Raw genomic sequence first — 12,915 nt, forward strand, 5'->3', positions numbered from 1 at the left:
GTCGTGGGAAGTCTTTCGTACCCAACTTGTGGTTGAGTTTCACACTTCGGGGTGGATCCGGAGCGGAGCGCCCAGCCCCACGCCCCCCCCCCCCCCCGGTCGCGAAGCAGGACTGGAATTGAGAAACTGGGAGGAAATCCCAGGAGAGAATCGAAGGGGGGGGGAGAGAGGGGATTCCTCTCTCTTGGGGAAAACAAAAGAGAGGGAGAGAGGGAGTCGGGGGGGGGGGGGAGAGGAGAGAAGCCACCGGTGTGGACAAGTGTTTGCTGCGGAGAGGCGCCCTCGGTGGCGTCCGGGAGCTGCTCGTCCGGCGTCGGCGGCGAGGGGGCAGCAGCAGGAAGGAGGAGGAGGCGGAGCCCCGCCGCCGCCGCCGCTGCCCAACTTGAAAGTTTCTCTCCGCCGCAACCCGCGACGCCCTGGCGGCGCGCAGTCCTCCTTCTCCCGCGCAGGGGGAGGCATCGATTGGCGAGCGCCGGGTGCCAAGGCAGACTGCCGCCCAATCGAGGAAAGTGCGAGGAGGAGGAGGAGGAAGAGGCGGGGGAGGCGGCCAGGGAATACCCACCTCCCCCGCGGCAGCCCAACCCTCGCTCCCCCTCCCAAGCCTCGCTGGGGGTCGCCGGTGGTGGGTTTTCCCCACCTTCCCCCCACCACACACCCCCCTTGCCGGCGACCAAGGATTTTGTCTCTCTCTCTCTGCAAACAAAACCGAGATCCTTTGGCACCGAGGGCGCAGCGACTCGGGAGAAGGGAGACGGGAGCAAGTGGGGAGGAGGAGGAGCGGCGGCGGCGCCCCCAAAGAGCGGGGAAGTCACACCGCAACCTTTGCCGGAGCCGGAGAGAGAGGAGAGAACAGAAAACTTCGGAGCACCGGACAACAGGAAGTGGCCACCGGCGGCGATCTCACAGCAAAGGAGGCACCGGCCGAGCGGCTCTTGTTGGTCGGCGCGAGAGAAGAGAGAAGCTGCAAGACAAAGAAGGAGGGGAAGAAAAGGCGAGAGGTGAAAGACAAAACTCCCCAGCCCCGAGTCCTCGAGTCGGGCTGCTCGACCCCCTCCCCGATCGCCAAACAACGCCCCCCTCCCCAGAGAAGCCGAAGTCAGCGCAGGCGGCCAGCGATCGCAGGAGGGAAGGAGACGCAGGACGAGGCAGCGAAGAACAGAAAACAAACACAGGCAAAAGTTGCTCGCTCGCTCGCTCGCTCTCTGTTTTGTTTATAGTCCCCCGCCTCCTCTTTTCTTTTCTTTTTTTATAAAAAGAATCTCTCGACAAAAAGACGCCGCAGCAGGAAGAAGAAAGAAACTTAAGGGCGATGCAGACTAACTTCTGGGTAAAGAGGAACCTGGAAAAAAGACACAGAGTGATGTAATTTTGTTTGAAAGGAAGGGGCGGAAAAGCCGAGAGAGAACATGCCCTCCCCGCAGCCGGGAAGCCGGGGCACCTATGTGGTGTAAAGTGAATGCACACGCCGAGAGAAAGAGAGCCCCGTGCGGGGTGCGCGCTGCGCTGCTGCCGCCCGTGTCCCCGCTTGCCGCCGCCGCCGCCGCTCCCTCTGCAGTCGGTGCCTCTCGCAGGAGGCGCTGCTGGTGCCGGGCAGACGCATCCTTGGGCGGACTGAGGCGGCTAATTGCTGAGCGCCCTCCCTCATTTACATATGCAGCCCGAGCCCGCTGGAGCCGGGCCAATCCGCGCTCGCCCCCGGCATCATTAATCGCCATGCATTATTCACAATCATAATTACTGAGCCCCGTGCGCGAGGCGCGCAGCCGGCCGCGCACCCAGCACAGACCCGCGGAGCCCCCGCCCGGCTCAGCCGCCGCCGCTGCCGCCGCTACTTGCTCGGGCGCTTCGCGAGTTTGTCGCCGGGAAGGGGGGAGTTGCTGCTGCTGCTGCTGCTCTTAATTGATCGGCGCCGAAATCCGGAGGAAGGGGTGGCCCGCCCGACGCCGACGCCAACTCGACTTTCCCCTTGCCACCAAGTCCTCCTCCTCCTCCTCCCCCCACCTATCTAATCGCCCCTCCACCACCCCCTCCCCCCCCCACCACCACCCCAGCGCTCCACCTCTCGCCGATGTCTCTGCAAAAAGCAGGCACCAGAAGACGCCTCAGTTAGCAGCATGTCTCGGCGAAAGCAAGCCAAGCCCCAGCATCTCAGATCGGACGAGGAGCTGCAAGCCGAGGTGCTTTCGGAGCAGGGTAAGCCAGAGGGCGCAGCAGCCCCGGGGCTAGGGAGGGCTGTGCGCTTCCTGATCCTGGGCTTTCTTCTGGGAGAGCTCAGCCTAGAAGCGATCCCGCCGCCCGCCCCCCTCCTTGGGAAGCGTGAGGCGGCAGAAAGCGCAGCCGGCGTCGGGCAGGAAAGTTCAGCCGCTCGGCCCAAGTTTCTTCCGGCTTCCCTCCCTCCCTCCCTCCGCCTCCACCTTGCCGAGCTTCCCTCCCTTCCCGCGAAGCCCTGGCTGGCCCTGTTGCGTGCGCCCGGCCGCTTGAATTATGGCTGGGCTTCGGAGGGAGACACTTCGACGGGGGGGGGGGGGGAGACGGACGCCCCTCACGCCCAGCCCAGGCTCGCCTTCTCGCCGCCTCTCCCCATCGGGGTTCACGATGTGGAGTTTGGGACGGAAGAAACCCAGCCGCTTTCTCCAAAGCGAAAAGTTCATCAGAGCTTTTTTCACCCCGTTTTGACCAAGCCGCCGAGGCTGCAAACTACAGATTTGGGGCTCCGCTGGTGTAACCGCCCGGAAGCGGCCCTGACGGCGGCGGCGGCAGCTGTCGCGTCCCCCTTGGCAACAAATAAACCCCACGAGGCCTCGGTGTGTGGATGGAGGGGGAGGGGGAAAACCCCATCTCTCCCCCCCCCCAGGTCCTAACGGTGTTTTACTCTGAAGTAAGCCCCTCAGTTTCGCCCCCTGGCCCTTGGGAACTGGTGGGCGAGAGGGGGCTTCGTCGAGCCCCCCGAGGCTCCTCCCTCCGACGCCCAGAGAAGGTGGCCAGGCCGAGGGCTTGGGAGAAGATCGCTATCTGCGCCTATGACTTCCTGCGGCTTCCTTCAAAGGAACAGGCCGAGGCGAGAGGGGCGGGTGGTGCTGGTGGTTCTTTTCTGGAGAGGGTCAAAGGGAGAAGATGTCTCTCCTGGGCGTGAGGGAGGCAGGCCTGAGGTGGACAAGTTGCCTGCCCTCAGGGCCGGAGCTTAGGTCTCTGCTCCCGCCTTCCCTTCCCTTGCCATCTCTATTGCCATGAAGATGTCCATGGCGTCGAGGTTGGAGTAGGAATTGCCATCTTCTTTTCCCCCTCCTCACAAGGTTGAAAAAGGGGTTTCTTTGGGCCCCCGCGTGCCAAAGGGCGCACTCAGCCTTGCCCAAAGGGCTAGTGAAACAAGTAGCCCCCGCTTTCCAAATCTCTGTGGTTTGCAGCTGCTCAAACTTAGTTTCTTGAGCTGTCATTTCCGAATGTGTTAGGATCACTTTGTGACTATATTCACCGTGTGGCGCTTAAAAAATTTGCCACTTCTTTTTTTTTTCTGGAGGGGAAGACAAAATCCACTAGGAAGTTTTTCAATCCTTTCCCTCATAAAGTTATCGCCTGCATTTCCAGCGTAATCAGGAAAAATCGTGGTTGGAAATAAATTTCTTCCCCTCCCTGCTGATCCATAATTACTTCATCCAGCCTTCTCCTTTTTATTTTGCCCAAGAAAAAAACACATCTTGGGAAAGGAGTTTGTTCTGAGGGGGAAGAAGAAGTTGGCAACAAAGAATTTTTCACTATTTTAAATAAACTTTGCAGCCTTGAAGCTTAGGGCAGTGTGGCTTGGTTTCGTAAGCATATGCTAGATTGCCAAATGCTCAGGGCTCCCATTCCTGCCATCTCCTTTTCCTAAAAGGACTCCAAAAACAGAAGTGGAAGGGGTTGGCTGCAGCAGCTAGTAATGTGAAAAGCTTCTTGGGTAATGGCAATAATGGATAGGCAGCGAAACAAGTTCCCTGGGTCACAGCAGAAGTATAAAATTACACATTTCTTGTTTTGTTATTAACACTTCCTTTGGTTTCAAAATACTTCACTGTAGGCAAATCAGCATTTCTTTAATAAAGATACAGCATTGTTATTTAAATCTGTAGTGGTTTGGGAGGGTCCTTGGTTTAAGAATTTAGACAACACTGAATATTTTAAAAAGTTAACGAGGGGAAAAAAGTGCCTCATTATGGGACTTCTGGTGAGTTAATAAATTGAAGAAAATTGTTCAGCTTGGAGGGTTTTTCTTTGGGGGGGTGTTGCTTAGCATCTCTTATCTATGTAGCCATGTCACCCAAGATTAGAACAGGAGATATGCTAAAAAGAAACGCTTGCATATGGTGTGTAGATTAAGAACAAAGAATCTTTTTGTCATGGAAATGTTTTTTTCTCTTTTTTTCTTTTTTGGGGTTTTGTTTTGTTTACTTCATCACATAGAATTTCTCACACTTGGTTTGTTTTGTATTGCCCTCAATGACTACATGATCAAATGAATGGATTTATTTCTGCCGAATGAGAAAGACAGTCTTTCCATCAAAAGGACTACATTGCATCCCAGTGAGGAATTTTAAAAGCGTTATTATTGTGGTCCTTGAATAGCTCAAAATCGGCTTTCACAGCAGCCCTTAAAATGCAACAGTGTAAATACTTCTCTGCTTTAGAATGTTGTAATCAGAATGTTCTATGTCCCTTTTTAATATATCTTAATTCATAGAGTAAAACATTATTGTAAGGGATTAGTAAGGAGCTGAAGTAGTCCTGCTTGCATGTTGCACTTTCATTTTCAGAAACATGAATATAGGGAGGTATATAAACTGCTGTATGTTTAGGAACATGAGTTTGGTGCTCATCATTTACACATTTTTTACAATTAAGTATTTTTTCCTCTCTAAAGGCTCATAAGAGTTCAAACGTATCTTATAAAGTCAGCTCTCATCATTGTAGTTTACAGTTAAAGTCAAGGCATTGCCACAGTTCCTGGCTCTTGTTTTGCAACAGGCCAAAAACTAGCTCTCACCATTTATAGCACGCAAAAAGAACACTTGCAGCATTTCCCCCCCACAAAAAAAATACTCTATAATCTAAATATATTTCAACCTTCATTCTCATTAGTATTTTTAACTACTTAGTCTTTTATATAACATAACTGCTTAATCTGCTGCTAAGTCTATAAAGCTTGCCTGAATCATATATGTGTATGTGTGTATATATACACATACACACATACACATACATAGAATCACATTTAATGTTGCATTTGAAGACTACTTTCATTAAGGAAAGCTATTAAGGGTTAATGCTCCTTTTTCTGGCAGATATTATGTTACACAGTAGCAAAAAGAAACCTGACAGTTTGACAAAGTGGAAGATAAACATTAGGCCATATTTAAAGTTATACGAAGGCCAGTCAATTTAGGTGGCAGTGTTACAATAGGAAGTTTTAGCAATACAATAAATAATTGTTGAAGTCAGCTTGAACTACAGTGCAGTGCAACTTTATTTCACGAAGCAGAGCCTTCTCAGAAGTATGAAAACCACTCAGAATATCGCAAAGTGATATTTTGAAACGTTTGTTGTGGGAAAGATAGTTTTGGCAATTTGGAGAACGAATGCTTGCATGCAGCGATTAATTAGAATCTGTATAGCGGTTTATGCTGACAAGTAGTGAATGAAAGGTATTTATGCACTAAACGTTTTAAAGGGTGCCATATTGAAAGAAATGGTCATTATAAAGAGTAGCACAATAACTGAAGGAGTTGTTATAAAACCCAATATGGTGAATTTGCTGTTTTCTATGCTGAATGAGTTTAATCTCAAATATCAGGAGACTTTACATCCCCAGTTAAATGATTATCTCTAAATCAACAGATTACTAGCATTACAGAACAGTCTTGTTTTGTTGCAGCAAATGGGAATGTTGCACACACTTTAACCCAAATGCAGTGACAATGTTGGGGGGGGGGGAGAACCCTAAGCGTATTCTAGTGGATGATAACTGATCAGAGATGGCCTTAAAAACAATTATTAGAAGAAATTTCGAGAATGTATTTTGTACCTTTTAAAGTAACAGTAATTATTGCTTAGCTTACGTTTATTAGGAACTAACTCTTACAGTAATGTTACATGGCTAACAAAAATACATTTGTATTGTGCTTGTTATATATATATTTGTCATACATTGATATTATTGCTCTTGAAATTCTGCTCATAATTTTGATACATTTGAAATAGATATAGTAATATATATGTCCAGACAGACAGATATAGGCTTACCTTTAGTAATATAAATACTTTGGCTCACTTCAGTACTGTATTAGACATTTGGGGTTGTTGTTTTTTTCCTGCCCTCAGTTCATTGTAATATAGCCAGTTATTTTGTAGATGTGGGTCTGTAGCATACTTGCTAATGTCCATTAAAATTATGTAGATAAAGAAGTGTGGGTATTACGTTATACTGTTCTGTAACATGTAATACTCTTAAGAGCATTAGAAGTAACAACAGTAAGCCCTGAATTAAATATGAAATTGTGTGACTTTTCCCAAGCTTTCTACTTCAAATAATAATTAGGTCATTGGTTTGTTTGTTTTCCAGTTTAAAAATAAGCTTTTACAAGATTTGCTGATTAACTGTTGGCATGAGGAAAGACAATTAACTTATTTTGCTTCTACTTGTAGGCTTATAGATGGCTGCATTATAATAATTTCATTCCTATTTTATATCTATTCAAAGACCCCTCGAAAAGCCTGGTTTAGTAGCAGAAATTAATTTTACTAGTCTATTATTTTAGTATGCAAATGATAAAGCAGACTAAAAAGTCTCAAATTCTTTTGTGTTATTAATCCCAGATATGGCTCCTTAAGGAGGCAGTGAAACATATGCCTTTCATGAATAAGAAACATTTGATTTTATTTGAAAAATTATTACAATCAGCTCTGTGCAATTAATATAAGCTGGATGTTCATATTTGAATGCTGATCACTTTTCTAGCCAAAATATTGGTTTTTTAAGGATCTTATATATTCTTAAAGCAGCTACTTATAGTTTCTTAACACCCTAAATAAAATTGTGCGCGTCTTCCATTTAAACATAGGATTATAAGATTTGGTTTGTTAACTGAATGCCAAAACCACACTAGCATGTCTAGTAAGCATTTTTTTCTTAAAGGGCAGGATCCATTCAGCTTTGGATAATAAAACAGATGTGCTAGGATGTTGAATAGTTTCTGTCATATTTTGAACTATATATAATAGAAGGTGAAAAACTGAAAACACTGAAACGATACATTTTAGGTGCAAAATAACACAACATGCTTTTACAAATAGTGAAGGTTCAGTTAAAAATAGCTTCAAGAGTAAGCAATAGATAGATTCAAAATTATTCTCACCTAATAGTGCAAAATGTCTGCTGCAGTTACATTTTTATATGAATCATTTCACTTCTTTCACTTTACTTTAAATATTTGTATTCAATAAGTAGTTTGGATGGAGTTTTTGAGAGTGCTTTCTAGGAAAATGAACTTAAGCAGTGGAAAGGAAACGAGCTGTGCATGCATAGTCTCCTCCTAAAATTGTTTGAGAGTAGACCAGTTGAGATCCATGGGGGTTTTTTAATCATAGAGCTGGATAGTTGCCAAAGGCAGTGACAAGTCATGTCACACAAGTACCGTAGAAAATATAAAATATCAATGGTTCTTTTTGTAAAATAAAAATACTTCATCATCAAAGAATACCATACGGTGGGTGATTCTTTTGTCTAATCATGAATGAATGTGGCAGCAATACCTAAGCAGAACTCAAAAGCAGTTCTTATAAAAAAGTTTTGACTGCTGAGCTAAGGATAGAACAATATGCATCGATGAAAGACAATAGGAGGTCTGCATATTTTGCAAAGGAATGCTTTCCTCCTTCTTGTGTTGAAGATGTAGATATGTTATGTTTAGCATTCGAGACCACCCCCATTTTCTGTTTTCCGTGCTTTGGTGCTGAGTGTATTACGGAGTCTTTTTTTGTTTGGAGTCTTTTTTTGTTTGTTGTCGGTGAAAAGGTGGGAATGCGTGGAGTGCCAGCAAGCTTTCCGATGGACTCTCCCTGAGGGTGGGTAGTTAGAAGTGCTTTGACAAGGTTTGCTGATTTAACCTTTGCCTGCTTTGCCCTGCCAGGGGTGGCCACTAGATGTCAAGCTCATAATACAATTAGTACATCTGTGCAGTTGACCTTGGCAGCGCGGCTTACCACTTGTTCTGTTAAGTGTTAACACCGACTCTGAGTGTTAACTAGAGATCCGTCTGAGTTTTTGCTACATTCTGTGCAGCTTATCAAATGCCCCATCTAGTTCGACACAAGTGTTTACAGTTCTAAAGAAGTGTGTGGGGGGTGAGCCTTGTTTTATGTAGCTTTGAATTCCTTAATTAACCTTGCCAGAGCTGATGCAGTTTTATTTTGCTTAATCGAAGCGACTTTGTTGGTCATCCATCTCACTTTCTATGCATATTAATGTTTCACGAGGATGATGGCAACTGACCCAATTGGTTTGTTAGTGGTTATATCACTTTATTTATATAGAATAGTTATCTGTGGAGAGCTAGATTGGTGAGATACCGTTATATTTCAAGGCTGGAGTTCAGGCCTGATACTGCAACCATGCACTTATGCAAATAGCTACGATGCTGTCAGCGTGGCAGGAGTAGATATGTTTCTACAGAAGGTTCTATGTTATCAAACTGGTATTCTGTTTCTCGTGCTCTCAAACTTGTAAGCGTCAAAATGGGTTAGATGTTAGCTTTTGTTTTGTGAACAGTATCTGAAGCTGGAAAGTCGCATTAAAAAGTGATCTCTTACATTTTTTAGACTCCTGTTATGCAGTATTTAATAATTCGTCACTTGATACACATCAGCAATTAAACCTTAATGTTGTATTAGCTCTTAATAAAAGTTTGTGTCACCTGTGTTTGGGTACTGGAAACACGAGCCAGCTCGCAACGAATTACAAATCCTGGTAAAACTGAATACGTGCAGTATTTAAACTTCGCCAGATCATTGTGCATCATTGCTTTCCTCCTGCTTCTAAAAATACACTGCTAACATTTTAATATATGATACTTACAGTTTTGCAGTTAGTCAAAACAAAATGTAAAGTGCTTGCTGTGTTCTTTATATGTGCAAAGAAATGCCCTAGCCTAGTGGCTGGCTGGGTGTTGCATTTGTTTTAAGCAGAAAGCAGTTAGTGACTATGCCACAGGTGGCTGTTAAATAGTGAAATTTAGGCCACTGAATAGATCAAAATAAGTATACCGGGTCAATGCAAAGTTTTGCATAGCAAGAGTGCCCTCCACTGTTCACATTCATATTATCAGTTTATGTGGCCTGTGGAAAAAGGGTAGAAATTTTTCTATTGAGTGTGGAATTTCTTCTACGTTGTTAAACACAGTAGGGGTCTCTATTTGTCTCCTCCTGTTTCACAGCTTGGGATCAGTATGTGATAATTCATCTTTCTTTATGGGATTCAAAGCTATCATAAAAAGAGTTAAAAAGAATTAATTTGAGAGAAAATAAAAGTTATTTTTTAATGTGATGTTTATTTTAAGAGATAACATAGCTAAAGCGAAAGAGTAGTATTAATTATCTATAGTGAATGAATGATATTAGATATTGATAGCTGTTCAGTTAAGGAACATGCACATTAAAAGATAACTGAACATTTATACTGACACAAAATAGATTTTGATAAGTAAAGTTATGTTTGAAAACACTGCGGAAAAATACTTTGTCATTCCGACAATCTGAATTGGTACAACCTGCCGATCTTTATTTGAGTAACCATTGAGAATCAGAAAGTTTAATTAGTAGGAAAACTGGCTAATGTCCATAGTTTAAGGTATATTATACTTGCATGAGCCAGTTTTCCATTTTAAAGCTTTTATTTTCATTGTATCTTCAAGTTTGCTAGTAAGGATTTTTTCCTTTGGGGAAAAATGAGTATTTCAAAATTAGTGTAAGATTTTTCATCATTTGTATGCTGAATGGATTCACTTTGTTACAATTCATTTATCACTTTGAATAGTGTAGAAATAATGCATAGTGAATTGAACTTATATTATCCTCTTGAGTAGACTCACTGATATCGGTGGGTCTTAAGTTAGTCATGACCAACTTAAGTCTCATTGATTGTGAAGCATCTCCTCCATGCATTACCATTTTTGAATCCACCCCAAAGTTTCTGTAGTTCCTTGGTTTACAACCAACAGCAGCTGAATAAGTCATGTAAAGCATATTAATGACAACAGTAAAAATATTTATCATACTACAAAAACAAATTACCCTGTTGATAACTAATGCCCATTGTGAAATTGGCATAAAAGTTTAAGATGCCGTGGGAAGCAAAATTAGCATTAAGAACAGGATTTCCTCAGATAATACTATTTTAAATTGTACGTAAATTGTCATGGTCTGTGTAAATGATAATTGTAAAGGGTCTTGTTTGCAAAATTAGAATACGGAGACAAAGCTTACTCAGAGTAGAATAGTTTTCTGTGCCATTTATTTTAGGAAATACAGGAACATAAGCCAGACGGCCTTTCATGCCTGTACACATAAAAAGATTTGAGAGCAGGTAGGGGAATAAGAAAAAGCAAAGTTGGCTCTTGAGGGTTAGAGAGCGTTGTCCTCAAAATTCAAACACTGCATGGCCAGCAGCGGCAAGTAAAAGCGGGTGTGACATTTGTTTCATTACTACCCCTTGCAAATAGTGCATATTTTAGGTTTTTGGTTCTTATTTATTCTTAACATGTAGGATTATTCCTTAATAATGGGAAAGCACACAGTCCCTGTTGCATTTCTGTTAGGCCCTTCTGATTCTAATGCAGAACTTGTACTACTTGCAAACTGCACCAATACAGCTTGCTCTAGTAGATGCTGGGACATGGTGTGCTAAACCTCTTTGTACGCAGGAGGAAATATGCCAAAATTGGGGGCACATTGGCTCCCTCCTTTGCTCCATCTCTCATCTCCCTCTCTACAGAGATGTATATGTTTCATATAGGAATGAATTGCTTTCTACCTAAACGTTTGACCCTTAAAGGCAATTTGGTAGCTACTTATAGTAGTATTGCTCCATGCAGGTAACTGGAATTACTGGAGTACCAGTTTTCACTGACATTCCTTGTCTAGAACCCAGTCCACAATCCAGGCACCTTAGATTCTCATTGGCTTTAATCCAAATATTTTGACTGAACTATGGCTGTGGATTTGGCTGCGTATGACATGAATACAGATATATTCTCTCCACATCAACTCATTGAATCTCTCACATAGACCGAACCCAAACTAGTTTACAATCAGAATGTAAGAAACTTTCTCAGAATAAGCTAATCAAAAATTTGAGATGAAATAGTGCACTATAAATTAACAGGTAATTTCAAAAGTATATTCCTATTAATAGAAATAGACATCTTTTTGGCTTTTTTTAAATAAAAAGATAGGGTTGTGAGTACTGAATATGAGCAGATTTTAAACTTGTCCCAGAGAGACATGTATAAGCAGCATTTGAATGTTTAAGGCAAAAAATGTTGTTATGGGCTATTTCCATCAAAGACATGAGCAATTTTTTAAAAAAAATTGATGGGAAAGGCTGGCTCCATGGGGATTTTGATTTGAATAATCAAAAAGCAGGAGAAAAAACTAATTACAAACTGCATCACTGTGTAATACATTATTGCATTCTTTTGTTTCTTGTTATAAATTTTCAGAACCCTCAATATGCCCTGTTCTTTTCTTTTGTACAATTATTTTTGCAGATGATTGTTTCAGTGTAAAACAGTATTTATAGGTACTTCTCAATGGATTGACTAAAGATACGTACTTTTAGATGATCGTAAAATTCATTAGAATGTGCAGAGTAAACTGCACATTATGATTCTAAACCTTTAATGAAAGTGAATTTTGTTAACCTTTTGTGGAACGTAAGTAGGGAATCCTTAGAATCATCTAATTTCTGTAAACTGTCTGTGCTCCAAAATCGATGCACCTTTCCTGTTAGTGAGTTATTATGAATCACGAGAAACATTTCCAGTATTAAGAGCTTACTTCAGATGAAACTTTAATAAAAATCTTTTGAAAATTATGATGAATTTAAGTATTGTAAAAAGCAGTTTTTTAAAAAAATCATCTCTCATTTTAAATAGGTTTGAAGAAGCATCTCTCATTTTGGTGCCAGTAGACTAGAAATTAAAAGGTAAATACAGTCTCAGTAATAAGAGCACAACATGGAATTTAGTTTTCCATTCATTTCCTATTACCTAAGTGATTGGGTCAAAGGTAATCTGGAGAAATAATTGTAAAGTATCAGAATATGGATTTTAATTTTGGAAAGAGAAATAATTCTTTCTCAGACTTCCGAAAATATTATTTCATCGCATTGGTAAAATACTATTTTATCACATTGATATACTATTCCTCCACAAAGCTTAAGGATGTATGCTTACAGCTATTCCAATTTACCCTCAACAACCCTGTGAGTTAAGTTAGACTGAGGGAGAAAGAGTGACTTGTTGAAAGCTACCTTCTGTTCAGCTTTCTGGCGGAGCAGAATTTATGTTTACACCTCTCTCATCCAACTCCGGTACTCTAAACCACTCTGGCTCTTTAAAAAATGGCCATATGAATTAGTTGCAAAATTCTTCTTTAAACACTATCTGTACTTCAACCTAAACACATATACTGGGAACTTACTCCAATATGCATATGTCTAACATAATATAGAATTATGGTGACAATATGCTTCAGTTTAGACATTGGACCAAACCTTGGTTTGTGCCTGTAGTTGAGAACCATACAGTGGTGTGGAGCTGTTGCCTACTTTAATTTGCTCATCACTCCAGCCTCTAAGAGTAGTGACCTCTAGAGCTGGTTTTTCAATCC

The 12,915-nt window shown here is 42.5% G+C and overlaps 1 protein-coding gene across 4 annotated transcripts in view; it reads left to right on the forward strand.

Annotated features, from left to right (window-relative positions):
• Positions 1 to 451: 451 nt before the first annotated feature.
• SALL3 (spalt like transcription factor 3) overlaps positions 452 to 12,915 on the forward strand; it is a 26,401-nt gene continuing 13,937 nt past the window's right edge. For 2 of the 4 annotated variants that reach the window (XM_083746706.1, XM_083746707.1), the window contains exon 1: positions 2,047 to 2,193. In XM_083746706.1, coding sequence (XP_083602832.1) covers positions 2,115 to 2,193 — 79 coding nt within the window. In that variant the 5' untranslated portion in view covers positions 2,047 to 2,114. Of the gene's footprint in view, positions 2,194 to 10,010; positions 12,230 to 12,915 lie in introns of those variants that run through there. The other 2 variants (XM_083746708.1, XM_083746709.1) reach the window with 2 other exon arrangements.

This window comes from Podarcis gaigeae (assembly GCF_964106915.1).
Source record: "Podarcis gaigeae genome assembly, chromosome: 7".
In the NCBI taxonomy this organism is placed as follows: Eukaryota; Metazoa; Chordata; class Lepidosauria; order Squamata; family Lacertidae; genus Podarcis; species Podarcis gaigeae.